We start from the raw sequence: 14,936 nt of genomic DNA on the forward strand, positions 1-14,936 counted from the left end.
CCTTAGAGACCAACTTTTTTATTTTGTTTTGACTACGTCAGACCAACACGGCTACCTACCTGTAGCTAACTCCTGGCAAGTTTCCGTTAACTCTCCATGAAAACCTGCAGAGTCTCCCTAATTCATCTTTATTATCTGACAAAACCTTACTTAGCAGACACAGTTTATATAACTTGCAACCTGAAGTCAGAAAGCATCCCTGGTCTGATGCACAGCAAAGGCCTGTTTCTAAAATACACAGGGCAGTAACTGAGAGGAAGCAGCTGTCAAATGATAGCCAATGTGTGAACAGTTCATTGCACTTCCACCCTGATAGGCTGCTGCTTTTATGCTGTGCCAAACCATCCTTTAGTTTGCCAGAAACGTTGATTTGGTTGCATAACAATTTCACTGAGGGCAAATGAGGTTTGTGGACTGTGGTCTAACTCTGAATAGTTTTGTTAGGCTTTTGATGTTAGTGTGAAACCAAGTTTGATTGGCTGCATGATGTCTTCCACTTTTCTAGGGGTGAAACTATACAGAGGCTAGGGCTTGCCGATCAGAAGGTCGGTGGTTCGAATCCCTGCAATGGGGTGAGCTCCCGTTGCTCGGTCCCTGCTCCTGCCAACCTAGTAGTTTGAAAGCACGCAGTGCAAGTAGATAAATAGGTACCGCTCCGGTGGGAAGGTAAACGGCGTTTCTGTGCGCTGCTCTAGTTCCCCAGAAGCGGCTTAGTCATGCTGGCCACATGACCCGGAAGCTGTACGCCAGCTCCTTCGGCCAATAAAGCAAGATGAGCGCTGCAACCCCAGAAGGCAGCTGTAACATTATTAGGCCAAGTCGCAATCACCACTAACCAGTGTTATAAACTGAAATATAAAAGCTATACACCATATGGTTAATGTGGTGGTCCCCCCCCCCTTTTTTGCTGCTATTTTGATTCCCTTGGGTTATTTCAGGTGTCTTTTGTCGCCTTTTGAAAAATGGAAGCAAGGAACCATTCCAAAATGAGGTATCAAAAATAAAAGGAGCACCCCAAATCAATGTATTTCGAGCACATTATTCCAGAGTAACTACCATTTCCTGATTCTGTACGGGCAACTGAAAATAGTTGCACAAGAGAGCAATACCATTTTCTATGACATTTTAAGTAAGTCACTTTATTGGATATGTTTGGTGTACTGTAGCTTCCTTCTGTCTCCTACCCCCACTGGTACTGCCATCACACCCTGAGTACAAAATAACTCGAGCTAAAATCTTATGTTCATTTTTCATATGGTCTGGTCCTCCTCTGAAGATTGGGGGGGGGGAAACAAATCCACGCTCCCCCTGTCTGCCCCCCTAAAATTCTTATGAGGGTCCCTTCTCCAGTCTTCAGAGAGTGGTTGCCCTTTGGCCTTGCTGTTTCCAAGTGTTTTAAAAATTCCAGATGGCATGGCTTAAAATAAACCCTAAGGTGCACAGCAAACAAAAATGTAATGTGTGAATATTCCCTCATTGCAAGCTTAAAAAAAGAAAGAAAACTGTGAGGAGAGTATAAGAAGCAGGTTCACGCGGTATAGGAATAGGAGAGGAGTGTAGGCTTGAGTAGGGAAATCCAGATGTTACTTCTGTAAGACAGGTGTGGGGAACCTTTGGCCCTCCAGATGTTGCTGAACTACAGCTTGAACTGAACATAACCTTTGCTGGGGCTGAAGGAAGTTGTAAGTCAGTAACATCTGGAGAGACCAACACTCTCCAAACCTGCCGTAAGATACACACTTCTGAATTGGTGCAGTTGGTTTTTTGCCCACTCACTTAACTAGGAACAAATCAAGAACGTGAAGAATTGGAAAGTTTGCTTGCATCTTGCTCCTGTGTATTTAGAACGCAGCATCACTTCCCCCCCCCCCAAAAAAAGCAGCAGAGAACTGAAAAACAGTGTATTGCTTTTTTAGACAACGGGATTGTTAAAATGTCTGGTACTGGTTCTCAGAAATGGTGCTGAATGAGAGGTGAATTTGGTGCATCAAGTGGTAACTGGGACTTGCGTAACAAGCACCCTGTCCCCCGAAGAAAAGGTACAATGTGAACTTAGGGATGCATGACTACTTTTCCAAGCATGGTCTTAAGTTCAGCTGTATGTGATAGTCACATGAAAGCGATCATGAGCTAGCAGAAAGGATTAGGATCATGCTTGAGTCAAGGGTAAGATCTCAACAAGGGGAATTCTTGCTAATGCTTAAAGCATTTCAAATAAGGGCAGGCACTTCATGTTTTCAGACTTTGCTGAGGACTTATTGATGTGTGTGACGTGGGTAGCAGCTCTGGGTGAAGCAGAGAAGTCTCTGGCACTATAACTGAATGCCTTTACTGAGTCTTCTCTTCAGAGTGCTTGTACAGTTAGTGGAAATCTATCTGCTAGGCTCCTTAAGTTCCACTTGCTTAGATTTACTGCTTTGTATTTCAACAGACGTCTTGCATATCTTGGCCATGCTATAGTAGTGCCAGGATCCTTCCTTCCTTCCCGTCTCTCATGGGCTGCTTAGACAGGTGGGCTGTGTTGTCTGCCTGTCAAAACACTGAGTGCAGTATTTCTCAAACCTGGGAACCCAGTAAGACTGGGTGATATCTGTTTTTCAACATCATGATATATCTCACCAGCTAAACATCTTGATGTCTGAAATAAGGATGGAGCTTTGTAGAGGCGTGGGTTGGCTTCATTGTTTTTCCCAGATTGTGATTTTTGCATACATCATGATTCATGATATATTGCCAGGTCAAAAATAATGAAAGCAATATCATGGATATGGGCTTCAAACCAGTTTTGGACGATATATCACCCAGCCCTAGTCCCCAGCTGTGGTTGGACTACAACTCCTACGATCCCTAGCTAGCAGGACCAGGGGTCAGGGATGATGGGAGTTGTAGTCTGGCAATAGAGCTGGAAGCCCAAGATTGAGAAACACTTTTCTAACGTCACCATTATGTCAGTTGACCTAACTTTACAGCAGGGTGGATTTGATTTAAATCAAATCTATTGAAATCACTAGTCAGTAAGACTTGTTGTTTTTTAAAAGGCTCACTCATTTTTTTTAAAGGCTCATATAATCGTAATATTTACAACCAGATGAAGGTTTCATTTTTGGAGTAATAAATTTTCAGAGTGGTTTTTACAATTGTATCAAAAATCACTGATATGGTTATACCAGGGGTCAACAGACTTTTACAGCTGTGACTATTTCAGACCTTGGGTGGGAGCGGACTATTTTTTTTGGGGGGGGGAATGAATCCCTACGCCCCACAAATAACCCAGAGATGCATTTTATATAAAAGGACACATTCTACTCATGTAAAAACACGCTGATTCCCGGACTGTCCACGGGCCGGATTTAGAAGACAGTTGGGCCAGATCCGGCCCCTGGGCCTTAGTTTGCCTACCCATGGGTTATACTATTAGAAATGCATAGACAGATAATTATGAAATTATTGTGAGGTTTATAATAAGTTAATTTTATATTTGGACAACTTTTCTGCTGTACTTTATTGGAAAGAGGAAAATAATCATTTCCTTAATAACAATTTAAACAATTTATTTAACTAAAACAATAACCTACCATATGTATCCCTGTTTGTTAACTGATGTGGTTAAACAATTAAAAAAAACTTAGACTGAGTTTTAGCACACATGAAAAACTTAAAACAAATCCTTATTTCCTTTTGACAGTAATGTAATTTAATAGAAAAGTATCTTTAGAAAGATTTTTCCTCCAAAGGCTTTTTAAAAAAAAAATCCAATTAAAATTTTAAAAATCTGATTTTTTTAAATTAAAAAAATAATTTGTTTTTATCCACCCTGCTTTAAAGGAAACAAATCAGACTGCACTCCTGATTGCCACCGCACAGGTTCTTTTGGACCTACCGGTAGGAGAAGGATGAATGGGGACAGAACATGCTTATGCATGTTCCACCGATGTGCATGGGGACTGGGAACGGAACCCCTGCACAAAATTGCCTGCATTTACTTTCTGCTCCAAGTGGTTCCGGCTGCAAACCCTGCTTTCAGCAGGAGTTGGCTGCTCTTGGGAGCTCCTGAACCAGGACTTTGCATTTGGTGGCAAATTTAAAAAGGTGCTGAACGCAAGACCCATTTACCAAAGAACAGTTGGGTGCACACTTTAAGGCTCTTGATTGGACTTTGGCCTCCCCACACCAGCCATCATACAGTACAGTACATGATTTCAGGTGCTGGGCGCATGAGTGAGGCTTGGGGGGGGGGGAAGGCCTCGTAGGTCAAATTGGGACTCCTCCTCAGCTCAGGGGGTGGAGGACCCACATGCCATGGTGAATTCACTATTTGTGTTCTCTGTTTTCACCCATTGACTCAATATCCCCTCCTGGGTCCCTTTACATTGCATGCTTTGCAGTGGATGGGGGACTCGGCTGAGAACTACAGGTAGGGAAGGCAGCAGTGGCAAGAAAAGGAATACATGTTCCCCTCCTTCCCCTGCAGTGGTCTTCCTCTACTCCTTTGTCTCTTGAGTGAAATGTGCTTCAGAAGGAGGATTTCCACCCAGCCGTTATTTGATCCTTTACACTTAAGGCCCAAGTGATACCGCTAGTGTGATATTCGTCTTATGCCATATTCACATCATTCATGGAAGCTCTGTGGGGTGGGGAGGTTAAACAGTTACCCAGTCCCATCCTTACAAGGCAAGAGCCTTTATTATACAGTGGAACCTCGGTTTATGAATTTTCGGTTTATGAACGCTGCGGACCCATCTGGAACGGATTAATTCATTTTCCATTACTTTCAATGGGAAAGTTCGCTTCAGTTTATGAACGCTTCAGTTTATGAACAGACTTCCGGAACCAATTACACCCATGCTTCAGTTTATGAACATTTCAGTTTAAGTACTCTGCGGACCCGTCTGGAACGGATTAATCCACTTTCCATTACTTCCAATGGGAAAGTTTGCTTCAGTTTATGAACGCTTCAGTTTAAGTACTCCGCGGACTGTCTGGAACGGATTAATCCACTTTCCATTACTTTCAATGGGAAAGTTCGCTTCAGTTTATGAACGCTTCAGTTTATGAACAGACTTCCGGAACCAATTGTGTTCATAAACCGAGGTACCACTGTACCTTAAAATGTCCCGGCAGAGCCCTCCTAGATAGTTTGAACCATAGCCCAGCAAGCAAGTCTGAGGGCTTACAGACCTTCTGTGGTGGGAAAACCTGGTGAACAAAGAGTTTTTGAGGTTCTCCTCCACCTTGCGTGTGTTTAATTTGTGCAGTTGCTGCTGGCCGGCTGCAAGGTGCATACAGTTGCGATGGCGCAAGTTAAACACGTGCAATTTGCGAGTCGTAATAAAGGCATCAATTGCTTTCTTTTCTATAAAAGCAAACAGAATCTACCAATACAATTTATAGTGTCGTGTATGCACATGTTGTAGACTGGAGCTTAGAGCAGTCAGTTTGTCTGTGGAAGCTGAAGGTAGAAATCTCCACTTCACTGCATCATTTGAGAAACCTTGCTGCTTTTCAGCTAATTCTACCTCACAAGATTGTTGTGACGATACCACATTGTTTGGAGCTTCTTAGACAAACAGTTGTATTTATAAATCAGTAATGGGTGGCATTATGGCTGGCACCCTCCTCTGTTCCTCATGAGCTCCTTGGAATGTCCTTGTGGCTAAATTCCTAGGGTCGTCCAAAAGTTAATATATTTTTTTGCATCCATTCTTCCATATGGATTTATTTATTTATTTGTCTTCTTATGTCTACGAAAACAAAAGAGACGTAACTGGGGGGGGGGGGACTAAACAATTCACTGTTTGTTCCTGGGGTCTGCCAGAATGGCATTATTTTTAACACTTTGTACAAAACTTGAACCTTTGAACCTTTTCGTAAATGATGCTGTCTTCACTTGAACAAATTCCAGCGTTTACATATTGGCAGCATAGAAACCTCACTGAGGTTAGTGGAACGTCATTCTGAGCTTATAAAAATGGGAGCAGGTAAGTTGTCGATGTGCCTTTTGCTATCTTGAGTTTTGAAGAAGAGGTCCTCTGAAAACATTCTATTCAAAATGCTGATTGGGAGAGCCTGTTTTCTGTAGTAAGTATGTACACCTATGCAGTTTATGAGTGTTTCAGTGTGAATGTGAGACAGACTGAGGGAGAGAGAGAAAGTATAGTGTGCAAGGATCTTAGTTTTGGAGTATTGAAATAATAATGCTACTTCAGGGCTCAGAATTCTGCAGTGTTCTCATGAACAGGTATTTAGCAGAAAAGCTGTGACTCACTCTCACTTTTGTTTTCTACCATAGTCGAAACTGCTTTGATCCTTAGACCTTTTAATTAAATAAAAGGAGAGCTGTGATTTTCTCCTGTAATGAGGGTTTTTATTTGAACCTCCGGTGTGTGTGACATCAAAGAAATGGATGGCTAGCCAATGTACTATATTGAGACTTCAAATGTTGATTGCTTTTCTATAGTTAAAGAGCTTGGATGGCTTAGAGTTTGAACGTGCATTTCCAGTTCCCTTTCTTTTCTTTTCTTTTCTTTTCTTTCTTTCGGTATCTTCTACTTCAAATGTGGCCAATAAATTCCATAGGAATAGCTGTAATAGTCTGTTTTGCCAAAGAAACAATTAAGAGTCCAGTGGCACCTTAAATACTGAAAAATACGCTCTTTTGTGATACCAGTTTTTATGGGTTAGATTCCAGATACCTTTGACAACATAGATGCTAGCCTAGAAAAGCTTATACCTCAACAACCTTACACCTTGTAAAAATCTTTTCAGAAACTCCAACCTTAAAGATAATTGCAGGGCTTTCTTTGGAAGTTTTGCCTACTGCAAATGACTAGGTGGTGGTTTCAAAAGGTAATTGTTGTTTGGTTTTGAAGGTTTGTATTGGATCTTGCAGAAACCATGCGTCTCTGAAGTCATTTATTGTCAGAAATACTTTGGGGTCGAATTTAATAGCCAAGTGTTTTCTTTCCTTTTCTTTCAGAAAACAGAAATGAAGGTACACATGCACACACAATTTTGCCTCATTTGCTTGCTAACGTTTGTCTTTCATCAATGCCACCATTGCCACGAAGATGGACACGACGAAAGTGCCGAGGTCACAACCACAGCATCACAGCCGCATAGCCACAACCACAATGACTATCAGATCTCAGAGAAGGCCGAAGAGAAACAGAAATACTACATTGAAAAACTCTTTGACCGCTACGGCGAAAATGGAACGCTCTCGTTTTTCGGCCTGGAGAAATTGCTGACGAGCTTGGGCCTGGGAGAAGTGAAAGTAGTGGAAATAAATCATGAGGACATTGGCCACAATCATGTTTCTCACTTAGATGCAATAGAAGTACAAGAAGGAAGGCATTCCCATTCCCATTCCCACCACCACCACCCTCCTCATTCCCATACTCACTCAGAGAACCAGACCACGAACGAAAGGCCTGCCAAAAGAAAGCGGAAATGTGACCCTGAGAAAGAAGCAGCAGAGCCATCTTTAAAATCTGACAGCAAACATACTCACGACCACAATGACCACAGGCACCACGAGCGCCGGCTCCATCACCTCGGCCGCAACGGTACTCGCCACTCCCATAACGATTCCACCAGCGCCAAGGACCACAGGGGGCCCAGCCACGAACCTTCGACGGAGACCAATATGACTCAAGAGCAGCCCGAAAAGTCGCACAAAGACAACAGGAGGACACGGAAGGAAAGGAAGAAGAGAAGCGGGGCTTCGGTGGAAGCGGCACAAGGCTTTACTCCCAGCCACGAGTCCACCAAGCAGCACGGACACAACCGAGTTCACAAAAACGGGCACACGCAAGACACGGCCCTCTCGCACGCTCACGAGCGTGATCGTGAGCGTTCACCTGCCCGCGGGCATCCGGATCCTGCCAGTGGAGACGGGCATCGCCGTGGCAGGAAGCACGAGGGGCAGATTGGCATGAGGAAGCGTGCCGTCCTCTCGCCACACCCTCACAAGGACCATAATGGAGATGAGCACCACCACGAAGAGGTCAGTGTTAAGCCTGATAAGGCCTGGGATACAAAGGAGCACGCAGGCAAAATAACTAGTATGGCTATGGCTGAGTGTTAGGAGCTCAGATATATATAAACCAGGCGCCAAATAGCTCCTTAAACCAAGGTTACAGTTGCCAAAACGGAATGTCTGGTTGCCATTTTGGGGTGAGATGGCTCTAAATAAAGCCATGGTTCCCAACGTGGGGCACATGCTCCACAAGGGGGGCAATTTGATTTTTTGGGAGGGCAATTTGGAAGCTTGTTTGGACCAAGTTAATGGCCTTTTAGGTTTCCTCTACATGAATAGGAGTTAACTTTTTGAATAATAATAATTATTCAAGGAGGACGGACGGACCAGAATTTTAGAGATGCTTAGGTGGAGCATGGCCAAAAAAAGGTTGGGAACCACTGCTCTAAAGCCTTGTTTTTCAAATGATGGACTGACCGATTGATTGTCAGTTTAAAATCTGGCTAGTTCAGATGACAACCTTGAGCTAGGTTAAGAGCTTTGAGAAGAAAGGTCACTTGATCCAGGGACAGTCCACACATATATTGGCCTATTCCTACCTTTTTTTCCTTAATGGTGACATGGTCCATTCACAACGTAGGGATATTCTTCACATCTGTGAGCAGGGCAGTGGGATGGGGTAAGACAGTGAAGACAAGCTACAGCAATTAACTATAACGTTGCTCGCCGCTCCTACTTGGGCTGCACAGGAAAAGCATTTTGGTTTCTGAAATTCATTCCAATGGTGCAGACATGATATAACTGGTAGAATTCTACAGGATGTGGTATTAGTGTGTGAGCACAGTCCAGCTCCAATGACCCGCAGGTTTGAAAACCAGGTTTGTAGAGCCATTATTATTGCCATTCCATTATATTTGTTTATCTTCCCGGCCTTTCCCCCAAACTGGGATCCAAAGTATCTTACACTACTGTAATTAAAACAACCCAGATAAAATAAAGAAGGCTAAAAACCCATGGCTTCAAATTCCCAGGTGGCGGGAACTTTTTTTCCACCATCAGATCAGGTTTTTCCTGTGTCTTTTTCCAGCTTTAGTAATTAGTATTTCATCTTCGGTAGACCCAAACCATATTTCTGCTCCTCTGGAAGGATTTCAAGAAACACTGTGTCCACATAATTTCCGGTTTAATCTTTAAAATTCTCAACAGATTAACTGAGAAGCATTAGGCACAAATAAATAAAATAATGGGTACTCATTTAATTAATTGACACAGCTCCCATATTTGTAATAGTAAGACAGTTTATGCCCTCAGTCTCAACAATTTAAGGTTGTGTGCACCCCATGCATTTAAAGTATGTGGCTTCTCCCAAAGTGTAGTTTTACCCCCTCTACAGAGCTGCAGTTCCCAGAACCCTTAGCAAACTACAGTTACCCTGATTCTTCAGGGGAGCTAATGTTGCTTAAATGTGCTTTGAGTGTATAGTGTGTGGTCGGCCTTTAAACACATAACACAAAAGGAAAAGAGATTGGGAGGGAAGAGAAGAAAGCAAACTCTGGCTTTAGCTCTTAGGTACAGATCTAGCTAGAATGGAAAGAGTTTAAAAAGAGGAGGAACAAAAAGTTGCTTATTTGTCAGCTGAGCTCAGTTCTCTCTTTTCTCTCTGCCTCTGCTTTGCTCCTCTACTGTTAATGTTCTTCAATAAACCGTATGCCTTTCTTAATATGGCATTTTTCCTTCTCGCTCCTACTATTGTGCCAAATTCTCCATTTTCTTTTGCATCTTTTTGGAGTATGTTCTCCTTTAACTTTTTAACTCTTTTGTGTTTTGTACAACCCCCTTGCTTTCAAATGGGAACTATCCTGACCAGTGTTAATAATTGCCTTCTTCCTGACTTTACTTTTTTTGCAGTGTTTAAACTTCACTCAGCTGCTAGCGCATTACGGCCTTCATCCCACCTCTCCCATTTCCCCCAGCTTGTTTACATACCTGTGCCCAGCATTGCTGTATCAGATTGACAGGAGACTTTGTATTAAACATTATGAAGATCTGGTGATTGAAGACTTGAATAAAGGAAGAAATGCATCGCTTGGGAACATGGAGAAAACTGGCGCATCGGGTGAGGAGATTTGTGATAAGAGTTCTGCCAAAGAAACGGGGAGAACTTGCATCTTTGCTTTATTATTTCAGCCTTGCTAATGATGTTTTGTATGGTTAAGATCTGATGCAGACACTTTAGTTAGTAACACGCATTATGACAGCTTTGTTTCGCTGTTGTTCTAAGGTCAGGTCGGGCCACTTAAAATTCTAGAAACCACCTCTTTCACTCCTGTCTCTGACCTGGCATATGAGTTCCATAGAATTACTGTTTCTCTCACTTCAGAGCTTCTGCTGGAGACTTCCTGCTTTGAGTAGAGGAAAGACACACCTCTCCTGAGAGAATCCTAGCCTATTCGGCCACACAGTCTTCAGGTTTACAGTACTTCGTGATAATAGATGCAGGCCAGAATCCTGTGTGCCCCAGGACTTCGCAGTTTTTGTTGACATTTGTTCACACAGAGCATTCCCTGCTGTAGGCCCATGCGCCTTCAACCACCTATTAGCCAGTGTTGTTTTTTTAAATCCTTTGTCCGTGGGCCATTGCACATGAAACTCTTCTATTTTTAAAGGGTCCCCTGATGCGTCTGCTTCCAGACAGCCGGCTGTTTGTTCTGCAGTGGCTTTGCCGGGCAGATTGGAAGATTTCTTCCACGCCAACGCAAGCCAGTTTTGTTTTGTGCAGACAAAATCCTCTGATCTATTAGCCCACCACGCTTGAAGCGCTTCCCACAGAGAGGCAGTCACCACCTTTAAAATACAGATCCACAATGCATGTTTAAAGCACATTTGGCTCACATTTGAAACGCATGACTTCCCCCAGGGAATCTGCGAACTGTAGTTTGTTAAGGTGCTGGGAGCTGTAGGGGGAGGGGCAACTACAGTTCCCAGGATTCTTTGGTGAATGCAATGGGCTTTAAACATGTGTTTGATGTGCTTCAAATGTATGGTGTGGGTCTGCCTATGCTGCACATTACAGAGTAACAATTTTGTGGGTACCAGCTCTCTCTCTCTCTCTCTCTATATATATATATATATATTCAAAAGTTACAATACAATACATTTTCAATCAATATATCCCCTCCTCAGACATCTCTGTGATGATGGTGGCATTAAAATGTCCTGTTCTCCTTCAATAAGAGAAAAAGAGAGACACCTTGCATACCATCGGCGACTAATCAAAGGCATCTCCCCAAAAAGATACCTTTGACACGATCCGATCTGGTGGGTACCAGCTCTCAGTTGTGGCAATGACACGCCCATGTTCTTGATCAGGCTGAAAGGTTTATCTGAGTTGGCAGCTTTTGCTTTCCTCCACAGAACAAAGTGAGCTAATGGCCTTTAGAAAATAGTAATTCTTTAACTGAGGGAGGTCTTTAGACATAGTCACAGCTGTTTGCATTGACCTCTTCAGGGTGACAATTTTCTGCTCCAGCTCATAGACTCATCTGCCTGTAGCTGGGTGATGATTCCATAAGTTGGACTTCCAGACGAGGAACCCATGCACACTAGCTGTGTTCAGGTGTTCACCTAAATCCGTGATGCTTCGATGGGCAGGGGCAGGGGCTGTGCATGCAGCTCAGGCCCCCATTGTCTTCGTGGGCATTGGCTCTGACCTCTTGTCAAGCAGGGAAGGCTGCAGGGTGGTTTTTTTGTTTGTTTATGTTACCTTCAATGCAAATAGAACCCTCCACATGATGGGGGAACCCTGCTTTTTCAGGGTCACTTGCTGTGAAGGTTTCTGCTGGCGTTGAAGTGAACACAAATAAAAGCACCCTGCAGATCTAACCTGCTCAACATGGGTAAGTCGGGTGGGCCCTAACACACCCAGGTGGTGTTACATTGCATGGATACTCCTACCCCTATGTCAAAATTTAAACAGATGCCTGAACACGACTAACATTTTAAGAACAGAGCACCTAAAGTTGCCCAGAATTGGCAGGTTTTGTTTTCCTGCTTGCATTTCATATAGGGTCATAAGCCCTATGGTTGAGATCTTAGTGCTTTCTAAAAAAAAAAAAAGTTTACCAAACCTAGAAAGACTAGAACATTGGACTAGAACACAAACTTTTGCAGGCTGCTTTCAAGCAGCAACTTGATGTTCTGAAATCAGCAAGTCTGCTAAATTAGAATAGGGTGGTGCCGTTTTGTGGAGAGAGAGGCCCGAATAGCTTGAAGGCAAAGACAGCACACCAGCTTGCATACTTAACATCTCTCTCCGTTCACCCTAGCTTCTGAGCAAGACGAAGTCTCAAGAGCTGCAGGTTAGTATCAGCTAATGTCCGAGTGGAGTAACTTGAACCTGTTTCCCTCTGCCCCCCCTCCCCCTTACTCTTCTTGAGCAAAGTGTGTAGCATGTCTGGGGAAGCTTCAGCCCTCTAAAAAAAATTAGGACTCCCACGTCCCAGCAGACCCAACAGCCAGCATGGCCAATGGTCAGGAACAATGGTAGTTGTAGTCCCGCAAGATCTGGAAGGCATCAAATTTCCCAGCTCTGGTGTAGCATGAAAACACAGTCTGGCCTGCAGGAGAAAGACCCTTGAGTTGTCAAGGAGTCAGAGCCCAAGTCCCAAATCGGGACAATACATTAAGAGTAGCAATGGAGATATGAGAGAGGAAACAGGGGGGGGGGGGCTAAACATGAAATGCGGCGGTTTACTCTCCAAGGATGTTATTCTAGCCCCACTTACCTGAATTAAACCGCATTGAATTCAGGTAGAGATGGCTAGGAATGTGCTGTAGGTAATCTGCTCTCCCTCAATAGAATCTTAGAGTTGGAAGGGACCACAAGGATCATCTAGTCCAGAGTTTCCCAAACTTGGGTCTCCAGCTGTTGTTGGACTACAACTCCCATCATCCCTAGCTAGCAGGACCCAGTGGTTAGGAATGATGGGAACTGTAGTCCAAAAAACAGCTGGAGACCCAAGTTTGGGGAACCCTGATCTAGTCCAACCCCCTGCAATGCACCCAACATGGGGATCGGACCCATGACGCTGAGATGAAGGGTCTCATGCTCTACCAACTGAACTATCCTACAGTAATCTTAAAACTTGCAAAAGCAAGGATAATGATGGGGAATAGCTGTCATTTTCACAATAAAATCGCCCCCTGCTTTTTAACACTATGGAATCAGGGGTGGTTGACATAGAGGGTGAATCCCTCCAGTCAAGTTTGGCTGTGTCGACCAGGTACACCTCTAGGCAGAATTTTGGGGCTTTGCATGCCTACCCGTGTACACGACTGGCATTTTCCAGTGACTCAGAAAGGTGGAAGTGTGAACAGGGAAAGATTTTCAGATAGAACCCACTAGGAGGGAAATTCCATCTCCATGCATGAAGAATGCTTGAAGGCTGGCAGGTAAACCACTGTGGCACATACTTTGACATTTTTAAAGCGACAAGCATTTTATTTTCAGGCCTTTGTGCACCATTATGCATAGCAGAACTGCCAACTACATTCTGTTTCAAGAGCCTAGTGCAGGCATCCCCAAACTGTCACTCTCCAGATGTTTTGGCCTACAACTCCCATGATCCCTAGCTAACAGGACCAGTGGTCAGGGAAGATGGGAATTGTAGTCCAAAACATCTGGAGGGCCGAAGTCTGGGGATGCCTGGCCTAGTGCAATTGCTGTAATCTTAGAATCACTTGAAAGGAATTGCCCTTATTTTGAAAAGAATGCTATTGCTAATGGTGACTATTGATTAGGCATTTTGCACTTGTTCGCTTAGAAATAAAGCACAAATTAAGTATGTTCTGATGTATGTTAATAATTGTCAGAAACAATGCGCTGCCGGTAATTAATTTTAATGGCTGTGGCATCATTAAGAAAGGTTAACTTGTTGTGTATAACTCTCCTTTAGTGGCACAGCTACTATCTCATTAACTTTGTTCCAAGATTCGGCAAATACTGTATATGCTGAATATGGTAGCAAATTATTTGTTTCTCAGGGTAGACGTGTTTTAGCCAGAGTTGACCCTCGTTTAATTGCCAGGAGAGTTTATGAAAAGACTGCTAAGCATTTTCTGCCAATTAAAATGTAGAAACTGTGTGTAAACCAATCTCCCCACCACCACCCCGGACACGCCAAAAGAAACCCCTGTCATCATGCATATGCCTTAGAACCCAGTTAATTAGAAAGTTTCCACAGATGAGTGCTTCATTTTAAAAGAAGGATTTTCTGCCTAGATAATGAGGGAGGGAACCGATGAATAAGTAATCTTGAAGACCGTCCATGCTTTAAGTGACCTAATTTTGCAAAATTAGTGGCAGACATTTTGGTGCATTTCAGAGTAGCTGGTGTTTTGTTTTGTTTAGAGCCCAAATGAAAATTACGCCAGTACGTTGCAGTCCCTAGAAGATGTCTGGAAGCGATCTATTTTGCCACTTGTGAGTTTCAAGCACAATCCTGCATTTGCAAAATGATCTGTCATATAGAATCATAGAATTGTAGAGTTGGGAAGGGACCCCAAGGGCCATCTGGTCCAACCCCTTGCAATGCAAGAATCTCAACTAAAGCACCCATCCTCTAATGAAGGAGAGCCCACAGCCTCCCAAGGGAGACGGTTCCGCTGTGGAACAGCTCTTCCTGTCAGAAAGTTCTTCCTGATGTTTAGTTGGAATCTCCTTGTAACTTGAAGCCATTGGTTTGAGTCCTGCCCCCCCCCCCCCAAGAGCAGGGCAAAAACAAGCTTGCTCCATCTTCCTCCATGTGACAGCCCTTGAGATAATTGAAAGATGGCTATCATACCTCCTCTCAGTCTTCAGCTAAAAAACGCTTAACTGTTCTTGAGTTGCTTTCTATTTATTTATTTTAATTGCTAACAAATGAAATCATTGCTGGCACTCGGCTAGTGGTTCATCTTT

The 14,936-nt window shown here is 43.5% G+C and overlaps 1 protein-coding gene across 6 annotated transcripts in view; it reads left to right on the top strand.

Moving 5' to 3' along the window:
* Window positions 1-14,936, top strand: part of SLC39A10 (solute carrier family 39 member 10) — a 48,047-nt gene that overhangs the window by 15,053 nt on the left and 18,058 nt on the right. For 4 of the 6 annotated variants that reach the window (XM_035136392.2, XM_035136420.2, XM_035136401.2 and 1 more), the window contains exons 2-4: window positions 6,977-8,005; window positions 9,887-10,094; window positions 12,304-12,336. In XM_035136392.2, the coding sequence (XP_034992283.2) occupies window positions 6,986-8,005; window positions 9,887-10,094; window positions 12,304-12,336 (1,261 nt within the window). In that variant the 5' untranslated portion in view covers window positions 6,977-6,985. The remainder of the gene's footprint in view (window positions 1-6,976; window positions 8,006-9,886; window positions 10,095-12,303; window positions 12,337-14,936) is intronic. The other 2 variants (XM_035136409.2, XM_035136429.2) reach the window with 1 other exon arrangement.

Source organism: Zootoca vivipara, chromosome 1, assembly GCF_963506605.1.
Source record: "Zootoca vivipara chromosome 1, rZooViv1.1, whole genome shotgun sequence".
Classification (NCBI taxonomy): Eukaryota; Metazoa; Chordata; class Lepidosauria; order Squamata; family Lacertidae; genus Zootoca; species Zootoca vivipara.